At 37.6% G+C, this 18,684-nt stretch overlaps 2 protein-coding genes across 2 annotated transcripts in view; one reads left to right on the top strand and one right to left on the bottom strand.

The window, feature by feature from the left end:
• The window catches only part of iqch (IQ motif containing H), a 29,394-nt gene extending 16,569 nt beyond the window's left edge, over nt 1-12,825 (bottom strand). The window contains exons 1-11 of the mRNA XM_079874717.1: nt 12,690-12,825; nt 12,447-12,569; nt 10,463-10,566; nt 10,276-10,351; nt 10,071-10,190; nt 7,553-7,670; nt 6,804-6,905; nt 3,868-4,055; nt 2,499-3,050; nt 461-527; nt 9-40 (exon numbers count right to left, since the gene is read on the bottom strand). Of these exons, the coding sequence (XP_079730843.1) occupies nt 9-40; nt 461-527; nt 2,499-3,050; nt 3,868-4,055; nt 6,804-6,905; nt 7,553-7,670; nt 10,071-10,190; nt 10,276-10,351; nt 10,463-10,566; nt 12,447-12,569; nt 12,690-12,740 (1,533 nt within the window). The 5' untranslated portion in view covers nt 12,741-12,825. The remainder of the gene's footprint in view (nt 1-8; nt 41-460; nt 528-2,498; nt 3,051-3,867; nt 4,056-6,803; nt 6,906-7,552; nt 7,671-10,070; nt 10,191-10,275; nt 10,352-10,462; nt 10,567-12,446; nt 12,570-12,689) is intronic.
• A 65-nt stretch (nt 12,826-12,890) lies between these two features.
• aagab (alpha and gamma adaptin binding protein) lies at nt 12,891-18,334 on the top strand. Its single transcript, XM_079874596.1, has 10 exons — nt 12,891-14,252; nt 15,052-15,242; nt 15,332-15,428; nt 15,504-15,593; nt 15,677-15,760; nt 15,969-16,048; nt 16,506-16,596; nt 16,735-16,839; nt 17,236-17,285; nt 17,367-18,334. The coding sequence occupies exons 1-10, from the start codon at nt 14,159-14,161 to the stop codon at nt 17,442-17,444; spliced, it is 960 nt and encodes a 319-aa protein (XP_079730722.1). The 5' UTR covers nt 12,891-14,158; the 3' UTR covers nt 17,445-18,334.
• The last annotated feature ends 350 nt before the right edge of the window (nt 18,335-18,684 follow it).

Genomic DNA, 18,684 nt, shown 5'->3' with positions numbered 1-18,684 from the left:
TCAAATCCCCTGTGACTGAGTCGCTGATGCTGGGAATATCCTGTCAAACAAATGAAAATGATTTGAAATGAGATTTTATCAACAAGTTAATGACTCTATTCTAAGTCAGGACACTCAAAATCCTCAAAAAGACTGCTAGAAACGAATCTCTATAATGAAATGATTAAATGTATGCAAACTAACAGAGCGAGGCAATAAAACAATAGGGTTCAACTTCTTAATTATCTGAGCTCACACGGGCCTCTCCTCAGCCACCCCCAATGCAAAAATCACACTCCATCTGCTGGTGATTACAATTCACACTCATCATCATCTCAATAGCCAGTGCAGGTCTCAATGATTTTGACAAATAAATTTGTTTATTTTTTGCCTTTTCTGCAGGTACACCTAAATACATTAAATTTTTCCCTTAAAAATATTAAGTGACCAGGAGCCATCATAACAGATGCAAAGGAATTACCCAATGATGGGACGTGGATAATAGTCCTTTTGGCGGAGGTGATGTGTTTCCAGTTGGCTGCCAGACTCTGTGAATCACAGCAGAGAATAAAAGAGAATAAAAGTGATCAGTGACAGTCAGCACCCACCAGCACATGGATTTATCATGTTGTCGGCCCACCGATGGCAGCAAAGTGAGGAAATTATGCTTGTCTTTCTCCCTGGGTCTCATGGAGACAAACCAAGCATAAATCACATTAATTAAATCAGCTAAGTGCATACTTAGAAACATCTTCCCTCTATTAATTCAATTAGCAGGCTACATGAAGCTTTCTGCCAGGGGAAGATTAAGGCTTAATTAAAAGGATGTGAGTGTTTAAAGGGTGGAAACATACACAAGCTTGTGTCTCCTCTCACAGTGAGTGACGGTGAGGATAAATGAACATGTGGGCACTAATTAGGAGACATGCTAGATTCATAAAGATGTTACAGGAATGACAGCACAGATGAAACATCTGTTCTGACAAATAGAAACTTAATCTAAACGTGAGCTTGTGCTATCACAATTAGTCTTTGTATAAGCACCTCTGCATTGAAAGTTCAAATCTCTCCAGCGCTATATTGATGAAACATGTTCTTTACAGGTGTGTACAGCCTGATTTTATACAACACTTTAGCGAACAAGAGCGTCCCAGAGAACTTCTTGTGAGAGGAACTACTGCTCTTTCTTATGCCGCGGATTCAGGATCCACAGCAGAACAGCTTGCAACACTTATTCAGTTTTTTGCACGAATTGGTTGGATGAATGATTCAATTAACTGATTCATAAAGAAAGTTGCAAATGAATCAGTTTTTTAAATGAATCAGTTGAATAATGACTCACAAATAACAACAGTTGTTTCGTTCCTGAATGAACCAATTGGTTGAACAATTGAATGACTCACTTATAATAAAGACAGCCCCTCCATCCGAATATGTAAACTCCCCTACTATATACTAGGCAAAAAACAGTATCTAAAATAAGTAGTATTTACGAATTTGTAGTATTCATAAAACAGTAGGTGAAAAGAACCCGGATGCCCTACTATTTCTGAATTTTTTTTTCAATTTGAATCCCATTTCCTGCATTTACATACATTTAGGGACTATGGTGATACAAAATCAAGGAAATAATTTGATTATAATGATCAATTCTGCCAAAAAGAATAGTAGGCTTAAGAAAAAGATGTCTTACTTTCTTTATTGTTTAATAGGGGCCAATCGCCAAGACTTTAGAGAATCATTTTATAAAGTCAAAAATGTAACCCATTAATGTTTTGTGTGTAAATAAAATTTAAATAATGTGAGACTCAATTTCCGCGGTAATGTAGAAACAACATAAAGACAGTATATTTCAAATAATTGTTTAATGGCATCTTTTTATGAATGAAGGCCAGTAGGCCTATACTGATATTAATATAGCTACTGATGTCTCGATGAAAATAATCCCCCCCCCCCCCCCCCCCAATTTTAAACATAATTAGGCTTTTAAAAAAATATATAACAACTTTTAATTTAAGAGAACTTAAAACAAACCTCACATAAACCCATAATAAATGTCATATTTACCTGTGCCTTTCCTGTCTAACAGGTATGAAATATACAGAAATTGAAAAAGGTTATCAAACAGTCCACAATGCATAAATTATAAATTAAACATTAATTTATTTAATTTAAATTAATTAATTAAAAATATTATTTTATTTGATTAATCCGTTCTTTAGTCAAGGCGATTACGGCGTGCAGTTAAAAATAACAAACGAATTTGAAAGTGGGGGGGACACAAACGGGATTTTGAAAAGTGGGGGTGGACCTGTCCCCCCTTCCCCATAGGAAATTACGCCTGTGCCTAATATACAGACTGACAATCCGGAATGTGCAAAAGACAAGCATAGCGAATCTAGCGATACAAACAATAAAAGTCCCCCTGTTAAAACATTATATCAATGCTTCTGCAGAGCTGTTCGACCCATCAGATTCGAGGAGCAGAACTAACTGTTGTATAAATGTGTATAATTTACCTCTGCTCGGGTGCGGTAGTTTTCCAGTTGGCGGAGACGTGAGGCCTGCAGACTCTCCTTTAAACGGCCCAGTCTGGCACGTTTCAGCAGAGACATGGCAATGATTTGTGCCGCCCTTATGGGCCTGAGTTGGAGCCGGTAGGCGGTACGGGCAGAGTAACCCCTCCAGCAGGTCTGGATGTGCACAGCCGCTGCCTGATGCCCCCTGTTGCCTTTGTAGCGCTGGCCGGGCTGACACATCAGATCCCATACCTCATCCCTGTTCTCCAGCACCGAGAGCAGCTTCTCCACATGGGTGCACCGGCCCCTGCTGCCTCTCCAGTTGAGCCCACTGCTCTGCACGCAAGCAGCCAGTCGCTCCCCGCACACCCGCGCCAATGGCACCGCAAAGTCCAGTAGCATCCGCTGCAGCTGGTCCAGAGCCTCCACAATTGCAACCCAGCACAGACAGTACTGCTTTTTAAACCTACAGTAGTCAGGAGCATCCGGGTCAATCTGACCCTCAACTATGGTGAAAGGATATTTGCTGACAGCAGCTTGCACTGGAATGCTCTAAGTAGAAAGAAATGCATATTATATAAAGGCAAATGGTTATTGAAAGCAATAATAAAAAGGGTTAAGAAAACTAGAAATGTGTCTCAATTTTGCGTACTTATGCACTACTCTATGCCGTTTTGTAGTATAAATAGTGTGCGTAGTTCATTCACACTAAAAATTCCAAATACCAATACACTTCAAATACCCGGATGATGCACTGAATTAACCGGGAAGAAAAAGTGTGGAATGTTTAATGCGACACTTAACACGACTCAACTGGCTATCAGACTCTGATGCTGAATGACAAAATAACCTTATAGAATTCATACACTAGACTAGGTTGAGTACATAGTGCATAGTATAAGTGCATAGTGTATAATATGTCATTTGGGACACAACTTTCGTCTGTAACATATAAATACATAAATAAAAAAACAATGAAATCTGAATAACTGAATAGAAAGCAACGGTAAAAGCTTATTTTTATAAATCCGAAAGGCCACTGGCTTGCAGAGGGTGACCATTTCAAATCATTGCCCATATCTGCCCTGAAGCTATTCCTGACACATTTAACATTACATCAGGGGTAAAAGATCACTTTAAACAGAAAAGGAAAATTGATTATCATTCAGTAAGCTTTCATGACCAGATTGCATGTTTAGTATGTGTTCACAGGCAAAATATTAGAATTTAATTAGAAACAGGCAAAATTATTAGAAACAGAAGACACAGTGGGAATGGAAAATGAGCGTTTTGCCAACTCAGTGAGCAGAGCACACTATATATCCTTGTCATAAATAACTTTATGCAACTCAGTATAAATAAATAATACCTGCAGGTTAAGTGGGGTGAGTCTGGCTAAACCATGAGTCAGTACTCTGTTGTCAGAGCTTGCAGAAGCAGCTGAAGGAGGAGGAGTTCCCATGTTCCTGGATGTTGGACTCTCGGATGATGATCTTCCAAGAGCCATTCTGTCTCTGCTCACATCCATCTCCCGTTTACAAGCCTTTTCTGACTCATCTACCATTAACCAGATAAGAAGTACATACCGCAGTCATCTGTCAAAGACTGTATGAAGTATAAAAAGTATAACAGATATAATAAAAAGTATATATATATATAAATACATGCAATATTTATTTAGTTATTTGATTGAAGCAGACAATTTTATAATATTTTAATTAATAAAAATATATACACATATATACAGTGTTCTTTAAAAAGTAACTAATTGCATTACTTAGTTACTTTTTATGAAAAGAAATGTGTTGCGTTACTTTTGCGTTACTAGTTTTTCTCACCTGGGCTGGGCTTGCTTGTTTGTTTTTTAATAACCAAAAAAGTCCTATCCTTTTTGGCAAATGTAAAGGCCCTTTCACACCAAAAGTGAAATGAATAAGCCTCAGGCTGAAGGAAATGCAAATTCACGTCTGTACAGTAGAGGGCGCAGCTCTAACAAACCTTTCAGCTGTGCTGCCATTCTGGATTACAGAAGAATAGGGCGGAGAGTTCTATGGCTGCGTCCGAAATCACATACTCTCTTGAGTAGGTACTTATCTTGAATTAGTAATTACTTCACGACCACTAAAAAAGTAGGTTCTATACAGTATGAATGTAATCTGGACATACTACATTTACCATGTAGTCATTATCATGAGACCTAGCAGCGTCAGTTGCGTCGCTTCACTGCCATTTACAAATCCTCTCCTGTGGCCTCATGGGATAATAAAGTGTCCATCAGATGCACACTTCAGAATCTCACTAGAAGAAGTAGGTCATCCAGGTACTTTTTGCCTACTCTTTTATGAGTACTGTGAATTCGTACATGCTTGTTTTGTTACATACTGTTCATCGCCTACTATATAGTAGGAAAGTATGCGATTTCGGATGTAGCCTCTTACTTCAGCAATAAAAAGTCATTTTTCCTTATTAGTAAATAGTTGAATTGAATCATCAAAGGTAAGCAGCGAGGACATTGATTAATAAAGTGAGATTAAATGCATAAAGTATATTTGTGTAATTTAACATATAATTATTGCAGGTTTGCGTAAGATTACGAGTTTGCATTTCACTGTTTTTATTGATTTTGAGTAATACTGAACCTGTTTTTGTGTAAGTGAGATGAGTAAATAATGCATGCTCACAACTACCTAACTACTGTATAATGTTTACACAACGGATTTGAAAAACAAAGTAACTTGCGTTACTAATTTGAAAAAGTAGCCTATATTTTGCTGTAAATTTATAAGTAATTCACTACTTTACTAGTTACATGAAAATGGGAATCTGATTATGTAACTCAAGTTACTTGTAATGCGTTACCACCAACATTGTGTATGTTTCAAAAAGTACTAAACGCATGACTGACACTTAAAGCTACACTGTATAAGATTTTCTCCCATCTAGCGGTGAAATTGTATATGACTACCAACTGAATATTACTTTCTAGCCCTCCCATTCCGAGGGCGTTTTAACTCCTTCGGTGTCCGTATTATTCCAGTCGCAAGTAATTCGTGAGTCGCATTCGTCACGGTGCCACTGAGTGTAAAAGCGCAAAAGGCGAAGCTTGAATTTCCAGGTATGTCCCTCTTTGGCTAATGTATTTTCAAGATGGAGGCGCAACATGGCTGCCGCCATTCGAGTGACTCGCTTGTATGTATTCTGAATGGCAGATTCTACGCTTACGAGAATACTTGATTGGTTGGTAGAAGTAATTACACATGAATGTGCACATATAATTTTGAAAGAACAAAGTGTTTTTTGCTAAGAATCAACTTAAAAAACTACACAGTGTAGCTTTAAACCAAGAAGGGTTGCCAACCATTCCGTATAATACGGAATCGTCCCGTATTTGACACATAAGTCTTGTTCCGTATTGAACTGATACGGAACGCACTTTGTTCCGTATTTTTGAGAATCAATTCAGTGCAAATCCATGACAGACACATAGCTTCTAATATATAAGAGAAAAAAACCCCAGACGGTGCGGTAGATACTAATTTCTCCCTCTGTTTGTCTATGATCAGCATAGCGTTTTTAACATCTTGGAACATCATCAGAGAATGCCCTTTTAATTGGTCGTTTCAGTCATTGTGAGTCACGTATCGTAGCAACGATGACGACAAGTGACAACAGCGGGAAATGTAAAAATGACTACCTCCGAGCAGCCGGCGAAAAAGAAAAGAGCACAAAAATATAGAATTGAATGGGAAAATGACTACCCATGGCTGGAATGCGTGAGGGAATACTGTTGTGTTTATTTTTCTTCAAATGCAGTCTAAGCCGATGAGAACGTAAAACGCATTATAAAGTAAACAAATCCATGGTTCATTGCTGGCAAAATGATCATGATAGCCTTTATATTTCACTTCTATGTGGTTCAGTCTTGTATATTGATTAGGCCTACTTTGCTATTCTATAAATATATAGGCCTAATAAGTTGTATAAGTTGTATTATAATATGCTACAATGTATGAAATATATTTATCTAAATGTATCAATTTAGATAAATATATATGTACAAAATAAATGTACCCCCATGGAAAGTTGGCAACCCTACAGATATCACAATCAAATGTTAATTGAACAAAACTTTATTATTTTTGTTTTGTTTTTGTCCCCCAAATTCATTCAGTTTTCTCTCCCTATAAATGTAGATTGTGGGAATCCAATACAGAAAAAAGCTGATTTTTTGGATACATACAAATTGACCTTCTAACTTTAAATGTAGGTCGCAAGTGTGTAATGACATTATGGAAATAGACTGACCCGTCTTACTTTGGCCACTGTCCTCTCTCTGGAGCACATGGACAGCTTTGGGCTGTGGTGGAGTTTGCACTGAAGAGAGGTCAGCTGCAGAGGGTTGCAGCGCTGAAATGCATGACAAACCAAGTCTCATTAAAATCTGCAGAGAGGATCTGTACACAAAATATTTCAGGGTTTTATTGTGACTGCAACACATTACTCATGAAAACAAAAAGGGCACAAACAAACAAATCTAGGCATATATACACTACCATTCGAAAGTTTGGGTTCAGTAAGATTTTTTTCTTTCAAAGAAAGTAGTACTTTTATTCAGCAAGGCCATATTAAATTGATCAAAAGTGACAGTACAGACATTTTTACATGTTACCAAAAAAAAGTATATTTCAAATAAATGCTGTTCTTTTAAACTTTTATTCATCAAAGAATCCTGAAAATAAATAATAATAATAAGAAATATTTCTTGAGCACCAAATCAGCATATTAGAATGATTAATGAAGTAATGACTACTTTGCCATTAAAGGAATAAACTACATTTTAAAATATATTAAAATAGGAAACTGTTTTTTTTTTTTATTCTAATAATACTTCACAGTATTACTGTTTTTATTATATTTTTGATCAAATAAATTTAGCTTTGGTGAGCTTAAAAGACCTCTTTCAAAAACCATTAAAAAACTTACTGACTCCAAACTTTTGAACAGTAGTGTTTATAATGTATGAAGAAATATCAGTTGTTCCAAGAAGTTTATACCTGCATTGTTCTGCTCGCATTCGGGTAGTGATTTGGGGTACAGTTGTTTAGGCAGACCTCCATGTGTTGGAGCGAAATTCCCTAAAGTGGGGCCAGTGACCACTCTTTGAGTCCCAACCTAGAATAACCAAGGCAAGCACATTTCCATTACATAAATACACACTATACTCTTTCTAACCCTTGTGGTTCACCTAAGATGGAATATAGTTATTTATTTAAAGAGCTACTTTACCCAGAAAATCTGTTATGGTTTATTTCACTGTACTTGATGCTTTAAATTTCTAATTTAGCATTCAAATCTCATCTGGATATTTAAGTTTGTAGTGTTACAATCAGTCAAGGCAAACATGGTCACCATTCACTTTCATCAACAGAATTAACCCTTTAAGCTTGGATGAACTAGTAAGGGAATGTCTTCAAAAGGCAATAAAACATATGTTGGAATTACTGAGCCTCGAATGATAGCTCTGTGGTCAAAGGTCAGAGGTATTGAAAGTGACAGAACAATGGGTATTAACCTACTGCCCCGTCTCACTGGGCCAAAAAGACCTGCCTGCAGGCTCTAAAGCCACCATTCACCCAATACTAGAAGAAGAGAGAGGGAACATACTTCGCTCAGTAACTTGCTCATGGAGAATGCTATTAGCTTCGGGTCACCGATCTGATTTTTCCCTCCAAACAAAACTTTGTTGTAAAAGGCTGAGAGACGACTATCCATTAATCAGGCTGGTGGCAGCTTGTAGATGTCAAGAAATATGGTTTCTCTTTCTCTCTGTTCCGTTGGCTGTTGCGAATCACAAGTGCGTGCACATTTGCGAGAGAGAGCGCGGTGATGTTGTGTGATTACAACCAACAGATTTTCTGCATTCATTAAAATAAAGCTGGAGCTAAAATACAGGCAGTTAATGACATTGTAAACTGGCCAATAAGCCCCTTCCCTGAAGCAATCAATCACATGCTGGCAATGCTTTCTGGATACTTTGAGCACGGCTCGGTTTATTTGCCTCGCACCTTCTCTCAATTGAACAGCTGTTTGAAATCTTCTAGAATTAAATTCCATCAGAGCAATGCCTAAAATGCTCATACCTCCTCATTATCATATAATAGTTCATAAATCAAATGAAAGTCAAGCTCCACATTTCACAATAAAATGGATGTACTGCAACAATTAGGATTTTCGCAATAGTCATAAAGCGACTAATATAATTCACCATTAATTTTTATAATCCATTTTGATAAAAACAAGCACCAAAAGTCACAAATTACTCCCGAAGACACAAAACGCCCAATAAAAACGTGTTATCTACCGACAATTTATAGCCAATTAAAAGCAAGATAAACTTTTTGGGTGTACAAAAAAATAAATGCAACGAGTAGGACGTGCATTAATCATAGCACACAAAAACAGCATCAAAGAACAAGGTCGGTCACATTGCCGAAAAACATATAATGGAGAGCACACTGTGAGTTTGTCAAGTTGTGGGCACATGCCAGACACAGCCCTTCTGTACTCTCCTCGTCCTGCTGTTCCGGATTCTCCCCCTGATGTTCTCTGGCCTGTCTGTTGTCACACCACTGAGCTCTCTGACAAACCACGAGCACCAGCCAGGTGTTTGGAGTGGTTTTAAGGCTTGCAGCTGTTTAATGGTACAAGGGGACATTTAAAAAAAAAAAAAGTGGGAGCTCCTTTGGAGACTCAGCGGAGAACTAGCCGACAGCATAGAGGTATTGACGCAGCAGGCAGAGCGCCAGTTGGGTAAGCCACGGCTGTCTTATTGGCATGCGGGAACAGGTACCAGTGCCTGTCCTGAGACAGCTGTAAAGCAGCAGCCCATACAACTGCAATCAGGCGGTGGCCGTCCTCAGAAGAATGCTGATGTGCCGCAATCTGCGTCTGTCTGCTTTCGGCAGCCAAGTCTCATACCTTCTTCTCAACAACATGACAGCCTCCTCACGAGTGACAGGCAGAGGATGCAGGAGATAGAGGAAGAACCGCAGCGGAAAGCAGAAGGGGGGTGGGGGGGAGAGAACAGAGCACCAAAACAAATGGTGACCTTTCAAAAGATTAATTTGTTTACCAACAGACAGATTTAGCTGTCACTGCCAAACCAGGTGACCTTCAAATCCGCATCTCCTGTTTGAAAGCAAAGTGACTGGAGTCATCTATTATTACACGCCAGTCACATCATTTCTTTTCGTGAGGCTCATGTGACAGACGCTGGTGTTAAGGCAGCAGTCAACGCTGGCCATCATATAATCAACACTATCAATAATGAACATAACAGAACATATTCTGATAAGTGTTTTTTTTCTGTACAATGTCAATGGTCACAAAAAACAATATTCTTCAAAATATCTTCTTTTGTGTTCCGCAGAAGAAAAAAAGTCAAACAGGTTTGAAACAGCATGAAAGTGAGTAAATTATGACAGAATTTTCTTTTTTGGTTGACCTGTCACTTTAATAGACCTTTTTAAATAATAAAAGAAATAAATAGAATCATTCCTGTCCGAAACTCACACTGGCCCCGTTTCTCTTGTGTAGGTGAGGAAACTGAATCCCATAATTTTGTTGCATGACCTCCTTGTTCTTTGGGTGACACGGGTTATTGAGGAGACGCATGATAAATGCTGACTTGTGCTGTGTGGGAGATAGAAATAAAGAGTACAGAATACAGATATTTTTTGGCTTAACAAATGTCATGAATAAGTGTAAAGATGGAAACCTTTTCCCCAGGTGATGGACCAGAAATCTGGATTTTCTGAGGACGTGCATTAGGTATTGTCTCGTATGATGGTTGCCTAGGAAAATGTTAGACAGATATTTTAGATTTCATACAATTTTACATTATGCAATTGAAATATTTCTATTTTTCATTAAATTATATTCGTATAAGAGTTTTTAAAAAATACCATTTAACAGGTTTGGCATGGGCAATCTTCTTTTCAGGCTCTTCAATACAAGGTAGAGTCAAAACCTGATTATTGATAGCTTTCAGATAATCCTCTGCATGCCTCTATGAATCAATAAACAGATGTCATATTTATATACAGTACATTATTCTTCCATGCTTCACATATTTAAAATTTCGTCATGAAACTCTAGGGCCCGTTTTCACAGACAGGGTTTAGACTAAGCCAGGATTAGGCCTTAGTTCAATTAGAGCATTTAAGTGGCTTTTATAAATGTTCCTTAGAAAAAAACATTACTGATGTGCATCTTGAGACAAAACAATGACACTGGCATATTTGAAGATTTGTCAGTGCAAGTTGCTTTCAGTTAAAACAGCTCAAATATGCATTTTAGAATGGGACTAGGCTTAAGCCTTGTCTGTGAAACGGGGTAGATGCCGCAGGCTGATAGGTCCTTGACTCAATTTGTTAGTGATCACATCGTTATCTGCATAGCACAGCTGATTGGTCGCTGTGGCATCAGCAGCCAATGAGCTTGCAGCTCAACCATCAAATACTTGGCATTGTTTGCTGTTAGCATTCAGTAGCAGTGTGCTTTCAGAAACCCTCCACCTTCCCCAGCTCCACCTGTATCTGCTACAGGGGTTAATTCATGTAGGTTATATGTGCTGCAGCAGCAGAATGTCTGTAAATGTATTGGCAGTAGCAAGTCTAAGGTACTTGCTCTGCAGCAGCAGCAGCGTAGCAGATCTATTCCGCCAAGACCAAATATATTAACAATGCCACATCCATTACCATGCCATTCTCTCCAAGAGTTGTCATGACAGAACCACATTCAGAGGTGGACGAAGTACACAACTTCCTTACTTGAGTTAAAGTACAGATAACTACTGGTCAAATATTACTCCGTTACAAGTAAACGTTGTAAAGACTGATTTTTACTTAAGTAAAAGTACAGAAGTACTTTTTAAAAGTATTTAAGTATCAAAAGTAAAAAGTAAATGTCTATGCATTGTTTTATTATTGTTGCATTGTGAATCTATGCCTGCCTTGTGCCTACCCTCATATCAATATCAAATTTATTTCTAGAACACAGTTCCAATAGTGGGATTGAATGTGAGATTGAATAAGTGCACTCAATAACATCCACAATGGTTTCGGACACCCAAATGGCTGTTCTCTCAAATAGTGCCCTATTTAAACTTTTTTGGCTTTTAGTATGAATATGTTAGCCTTACTGTTATCTATAAGCTAGTGTGCTCCAATGACAAAATTTGCATTTAGAAGACCAAACCCAATGCTGAAAATGAAAATCAGACTGATGTCAGAATCCAGCGTCAGATTGACGTTAATCTCCAACGTTGGACAGATTGTATAACGTTGTATTGTTGTGGTTGAAAATGAAAATTGTGTTGACGTCTGAAACCAACATAAGTCAGGTTCTAACGTCAACTCGACTTTCCTTTCCAACCAAAATCATCCCCTGACTACGTTACTACTTTCTACTCAAGGACCTTGACAGAAATGTAGTGGAGTAAAAAGTATGTTATTTGTCTTTCAAATGTAGTGAAGTTAAAGTAAAATGTTTCCAGAAAAAAATAATACTCAAGTAAAGTATAACAAGATATAGAAGTATATCAGATACTCAAAAAGTGTACTTAAGTACAGTACTCAAGTAAATGTACTTTGTTACTGTCCACCTCTGACCACATTACACATATTTGTATGTTTTATTGCATGAATATTACAAGCCAGGGACTGCAAGATGACCTAAATAGATTTAAATTTGGTTAAAAAAAAAAAAAAAAAAAAAAATTGTATTTATTTATTTATTTTGCAATTTTATAAACTCCCCACTCTTTGAACACTCCCCTCATACAGCAATACAAACATTTGGTCACGTATGCTGTGTATTTAGGACATACAGACCTCAACTATACAGATATATTCTAGTCAATTTGTCATAAAGTCGTGATTTATTTACCCTTATTCCATTTTCTGTCCTGCTAATGGCTGTATCCAGAGCTTGAATGTCCAAAACTTCCCCGTTCTGTTGCACAGTCATTCGAACAAGATTCTTTTTTAGTTGTCTCAAATCATCCTGCACCTAACACACGAGAAAATCCACAAGAATAGTCTTACAAACGTAACTATGTCATAATCAATTATTATGTAATGTAACTAGCATAGTTTCCTTAAACAGCTGTCAGACTTCTTGTTACATTACCTGTACTAAAATATGCCCAACTTCATCCTTATTTTTAAGCACGTCGGCCATTTCTCAACTAAATAACTCTTTTGGGTTTTCAAGACACATTTAAGTACAAGTCTTAATATTTTTCTAAACAAAGGTCTGGTCGTAACTATGGCAACACGACGCTCTGTGAGAAACACGCGCAGTAAATTTTTTTTTTTTTTTTATTATCATTTCATTATTAAGTAGTAGACTTGTAGTCAAGACCGCCTAAACCGAGACCAAGACACTACCAAGACCAGAGGGTATCGAGACCAAGACAAGACCAAGACCAAGACCAAGACAGACCAAGTCGAGACCAAGACCAAGTCGAGACCAAAACCGAGACCAAGTCGAGACCGGAGGGGAAAAAAACAGACTAGTTGAAGCTAAGCAATAACTTGTGAATTCAAGAACAGCAGCATAGGGTTCAGCCGCAGTTTACATTCAATACATATTAGATGGTATTACTTCAACTACACAGGCAGAACAATACAGAGACAGACCATGTCATGTGTGTGACTGTGAGCTCATTGTAATCTGTATCTCTAGAGATATCAAAGACACAAATTCATCCAAGCAAATGCCTGCCTATCTCTGCCGATTTCGGAGTCTCAGACTCCAAATTAACCCATTCTGCAACTTTTAAATACATAATTACATTTTTAAAAACGAAATTATAGGCTTAAGTGCGGGATCCGAAAGTTGGTCGTTTTGTCGCTATGGTTACACACACAACACACACACCGTTGGCGGTGCGCTCAAAGTCATCTGTCAGTTGTGTAGTTGTGCAGTTACCCAAAATGAATGACTCCTGAATGAAGTTAATACCCATCATGTCACTGATATGTGTTTTTTAAACCAAGTGATCAAAGTGCTCGTTGCCGCTGCGATCAGTGGCGCGGATAAAATGTTTTCTCGTGTGGCTCGCGCACACACCGCACTGTCATCAATCCGGCGCGCGCTTCAATCCGTTCCGTTGCAGATAATAATGTTGCATTATCGAACGTTGTGTCGTCGTGGATATTGTAGTATTGTATTTCTAAATCCCCCGACCACTATGTCGGTCTGAGACAGCGAGACCAGACAAGACCGAGAGGTCCGAGACCAAGACCAAGAGGTCCGAGACCAAGACCAAAGACCGTCAAGGCCGTGACAAGACCGAGACCACGTAAAAGTGGTCTCGAGACCGGTCTCGAGACCAAGACCGGTCTCGAGACATACATCACTATTAAGTAGTATGTATCACCGACTGACTTAAGCTATTTCTAAAGCTATTCATTGAAAAGCCGCTTTGCTATAACTCTAAAAGTAAACTTTAGATTTTCTATTCCACACACGACACGCGCAGACACGGAAGTAAGTTGAGGTTAGAGGTGAAAGGTTTCCTGGAGGAGGTTGACAGCTGTTGCTAACGTGCTAACTTTCATTTGGAGCTGTTTTTAAGTGTCTACACGCATAAAATGGCAGATGATCAAGGAGATGAAGTACCTACTCTGCCGTCTATCTTAGTCACAAGTTGTGATTCCAGCTTTAAAGAAGAGGAGCTCATTAGACGTGAGTACAAGGGGGAAATGTATCCTAGAGTCGTTAGCCTTGCAGCTATGCTAACGTTAGCTGTCAACAAGAAACATCCAGCGTAGTGTCTCTAATTGCTAACGCGATAATAACTGTGTAATTATCAATTGCATAAAATGTATTGTGCATTAATGTATTGTGTAACTATAGCATAAAGCAGTATTTTTTGTAGAGATTACCCAACTGTCATCTTACAAATCTACATCTGGCTCTTTGCTCGTTTCATGTAACGTTAACATACAGTGTTTCATTAAAGTCAAATTTCTTTCTTTACACATTTGTCTGTCATATTGGTTTTCTACAAATACCTTGTTCTTAGAGTATTGATACAACGTGATATAACGGGACAATATGTGTGAATAATGTCTGGTATTTACTAATATTCTTGATAAAGTGATACACTATTTAATACGTGTGCAATATATAGCATGACACAAACATAATATATGTTAACACTGTGCATGTATAAAATCCTGTCAAATTTGGTGATTAAGGTGTATTCTTGTCTTTGATATTTATAATCTTTATTCTAATAATAATAATGATTTATCTATCTATCTATAATAAGTTGGTGCTCACTTTTAGTACATTTAAAAAAAGTGGTGATTCTTTATATCTAGTGTTTTTCTGTTTTTGTTTTTGTCCAGCAGACGGCAGTGTTGGGCTTCATTTTTTACTTATAGCTTATTTTAGTGGTTGTTTTCACTGCCAGTGTTTTTTTAAAATTCATTTCAAATACACACTTGGCCAATAACAATTTTTTCTGTATTTATTCCAGAGATATTGGGCTCAGAATCACTGCCACAAGCTGCCAAAATAGAGGAAAGAGTTTCTTGGTTTCCATGGACAATTAACAACAAATACTACACAGCAAACGTCAGTCTATGTGTTGTTTCAAGTAAATTCGACATGAATGCAGAGGTTGCCCGGTCTATGCAAGCATTCATCGTTTATTTTGACAGCAAAACTGTGAGTGATGGACAATTAGACGTATTGATCATTTGACGATTTCGCCATTTTATGCATGTGCCCTTGATTCACCTCTTTATGTATTTCAGAAAGACGCCCTTAACAATGTCAACTCCTGGTTATCAGTAGTGGAGGAACTGGCTCCAGAAGTGCTGATCCTAGTGTGTGACCATGTGTGTGACAGCGGTGAGTGTGTTTGGTATCTTTCATCGTTCAGTAAGTTGTTTTTTTGCTAAGTTTGGTGTGAATATACCGCTGCAGGTGTTAGCAGACAGGAAGCCCAGCAATGGTGTCTGGCTCACGCATTTGAATTAGTAGAGCTCAACCCTGAAGATCTACCCGATGAAGATGGTAAGAGAGAAGACAGTGAAGTCATGATTATGCACAAAAATGGTTTTGTTTACAGTCTTTTTTTTACTTTGCATCTCCCGTAGATGACTTCCCAGAGTCCACAGGAATAAAAAGAATCCTGCAGGCCCTCAATGCCAACGTGTGGTCCAGTGTCGAGATGAAAGATGGTGAGATTGTACCAATGTCAAGTCACCTTTATTGTTATGGCATTTTATACAATTTATTTTAAAGCAGCTTCACAGTAATAACAGGAAAGTAACATAATTTATTGCTATAAAGCAGCTCGCATTATTCATCTACAACAAACCATATTCACAGATTCATTCTAAGAGATGTTAATTAACTTTTCTTTTGGTCATCATTTATTCCCCTCAGTACATAATCAGGGATTTGGGCTAATGAGCAGCCTGGTGGCCTCTCATCACAACAACCCACGGCCCAGTCAAGAGACACTGGTTAGTCTTTTCTCACTTTCTACTATTTAAAACATGTAGATGAACATTATTTAGCTTTGTCTGGGTATGTTAGAGTCTTAAATGGGATATTTTGCCCAAAAATGAACATGCTGTCATCATTTACTCACCCTCAAGTTGTTCCAAACCTGTATGAGATTCTTTCTTCTGCTGAACACAAAAGAAGATATTTTAAAGAATGTCGGTAACCAAACAGTTGATGGACCCTATTGACTTCCATAGGTTTTTTTTTTTCATCCAATTGATGTCAATGGTGTCCATCAACTGTTTGGTTACCAACATTCTTCAAAATATCTTCTTTTCAGCAGAAGAAAGAAATTCATACAGGTTTGGAAAAACTTGAGGGTGAGTAAATGATGACAGCATGTTCATTTTTGGGTGAACTATCGCTTTGAGGTCATCTCGTTGTAACTGGCTGTTTTTTTCCCTGTGTTATTAGTCCTCTCATTCCCCATCCAACAGTACAGATGAAGGCACTGAGAGCCAGAGAGCAGAGAATAACCAGAATAATGCAGTGGACACAGTAGTTGGTATGTACTTTTTATATTTTGTAGGTAAATTAATGGTAAAATACCATAAAAAGTACAAATGGAACAAGCTATTTTTATGTATATATTTGAATGTAATTCTGTTCAGTGTTTAATGAAATATTTGCCAATCTGTCACAGATCCCATGATTGACATAGATATCCAAGAGTTGGCTAATCTAACAGCTGGGGATGCAGATGTGGAGAATTTTGAACGACTCTTTACAAAATTGAAAGAGATGAAAGGTTAAAAGGACTTATTATACACTACTGTTCAAAAGTTTGGGATCAGTAAGATTTTTAAAGAAGTCTTTTATGCTCACCAAAGCTGCAATTTTTAGCAATATAATGTATTCCTGTAAATGGTAAAGCTGGCCATTACTCTAGTCTGATTTGGTGCTTAAGAATATATATTTTTTTATTGTTATTATTGTCAATGTTGTCATTTTTTATACAATTGAATTTGTCCTTGCTTAATAAAAGTATAAATTTCTTTACTTAATATAAATATAAATAACTTGCTGATCTCAAATTTTATATATGTATGTTTGTACATATATGGTTGTATGTATGTATGTGTATGTGTGTATATATATATATATATATATATATATATATTCACTATTTTTAAATTTCTTTCAGACAAGGCCTCTTCGTTGCCACATGAACAGAGGAAAGTGCATGCAGAGAAGGTAGTATTCTCAAATTAACACTAATGTGAATACTTTTTCAAATCCAAAACTTGAACTAACAGTAGATTTACCCTCATTCAGGTTGCTAAAGCATTCTGGATGGCTATTGGTGGAGACCAGGATGAGATTGAGGGCCTGTCATCAGGGGAGGAGAGTTAATGCCTGAGTTACTCTCAACCAGCTTCCACTGTTGATACTCATCCAACCCTTCGAACCCCATCATCCCAAATCTGCTCAGCCCAGCCCAGTCCTGTCCTGCCCCGCCCGAGAAACCAAGATCTGGCACGAGGAACATGCAAGAATGCGAGCAAAAACAGCAACTAAGATTTTCTGCTGTTACTATAATATAAACTTCCAACACCTCAATCAGGCAGCACAGAGTCATTATGGGCTTTTGGCTTTAAACATTGTAATCGCAGAGCCATCGAATGGGTTGCAGGGGGCAAGATCGTTATCTTGTCTGCTCTCTGGTGGTTTCAGTGCAAGCCACATACAAGGATGAAGCCCATGGTTCTGTCAAGAGTTGTAAATCATATGACAGATGAGCTGACAGAAATGGATTGTTTTTAAACTTATTTTTCCTTATGTTCTTGATACAAGTCACAATTACGGACTATGCTTGAGCATGTCATTAGCTCTTCATCAATTAAAAGAATCATCTGTCGAATCAATTTAGATGTTCTTTTGTTTTGTTTAAAAATAGATTTGACGTGAAATAAAACAATTTCTTTACAAAAGAAACAAAGGCAGTGCAAAAACTGATGCTCTTAAAACATTTTATTATTAAAACGTACATAAGTCAATATAACAGTGAATGCAAGAAAAGCAAAGTCTTTGTGAGTGTACGTTACAGAAAAGCAAAGGGGAAATTCAGGGAAAACAAGAATTAAGCACCAGTTTAAGAATATGAATGAATTAACTGACATTATTAGACAAAGAATGTTGTATTTGCTTCCAAATCAAGAGTGCAAAGAAAAGAAACGGGAATAAGCAATATTCCAGCAATAATGACAAATCTAAATAATATCGCCAGTCCATTGTGTGCTTTGGCCCTGTTAGTCACAGATGAAGAGCCGGCAAGATTCAGAGCGAAAGACACAGCCTAGGGGAATTAAACACAAGCATCAGTTGTTCCATGAAATATCCATTTGATTTTCAAAATCAAGGCAAAGATTGTCAGGATTTTCACGAGCAATGATTCAGTGCTTATTCCTCGAGAAACCAGAATAAAATGAGAAACACTTACGGACTGCTGATTTCTGACCATGCATTGAGTTGGATGTTAAATGTCAATACTAACAAATTCAGGGATTAAATAACCTAAAAAGCAAAGTGTACACATAAAAATCTAGCCATTTTCACTATTCTCTTGTGAAATCAATCTTTATGTAAAAATAAT

This window comes from Squalius cephalus (assembly GCF_949319135.1).
Source record: "Squalius cephalus genome assembly, chromosome: 6".
Taxonomy (NCBI): Eukaryota; Metazoa; Chordata; class Actinopteri; order Cypriniformes; family Leuciscidae; genus Squalius; species Squalius cephalus.
Note: the sequence above shows the minus strand (reverse complement) of the source record. Positions and strands in the feature narration are given on the sequence as shown.

What these genes read in the sequence shown, in the direction of transcription:
- aagab (XM_079874596.1), top strand. Translation starts at nt 14,159, where the DNA reads ATGGCAGATGATCAAGGAGATGAAGTACCTACTCTGCCGTCTATCTTA. An exon ending in GGCCCAGTCAAGAGACACTG is followed by an intron (nt 16,049 to 16,505) that starts GTTAGTCTTTTC and finishes CTGTGTTATTAG; the next exon opens with TCCTCTCATTCCCCATCCAA. An exon ending in AAAATTGAAAGAGATGAAAG is followed by an intron (nt 16,840 to 17,235) that starts GTTAAAAGGACT and finishes AATTTCTTTCAG; the next exon opens with ACAAGGCCTCTTCGTTGCCA.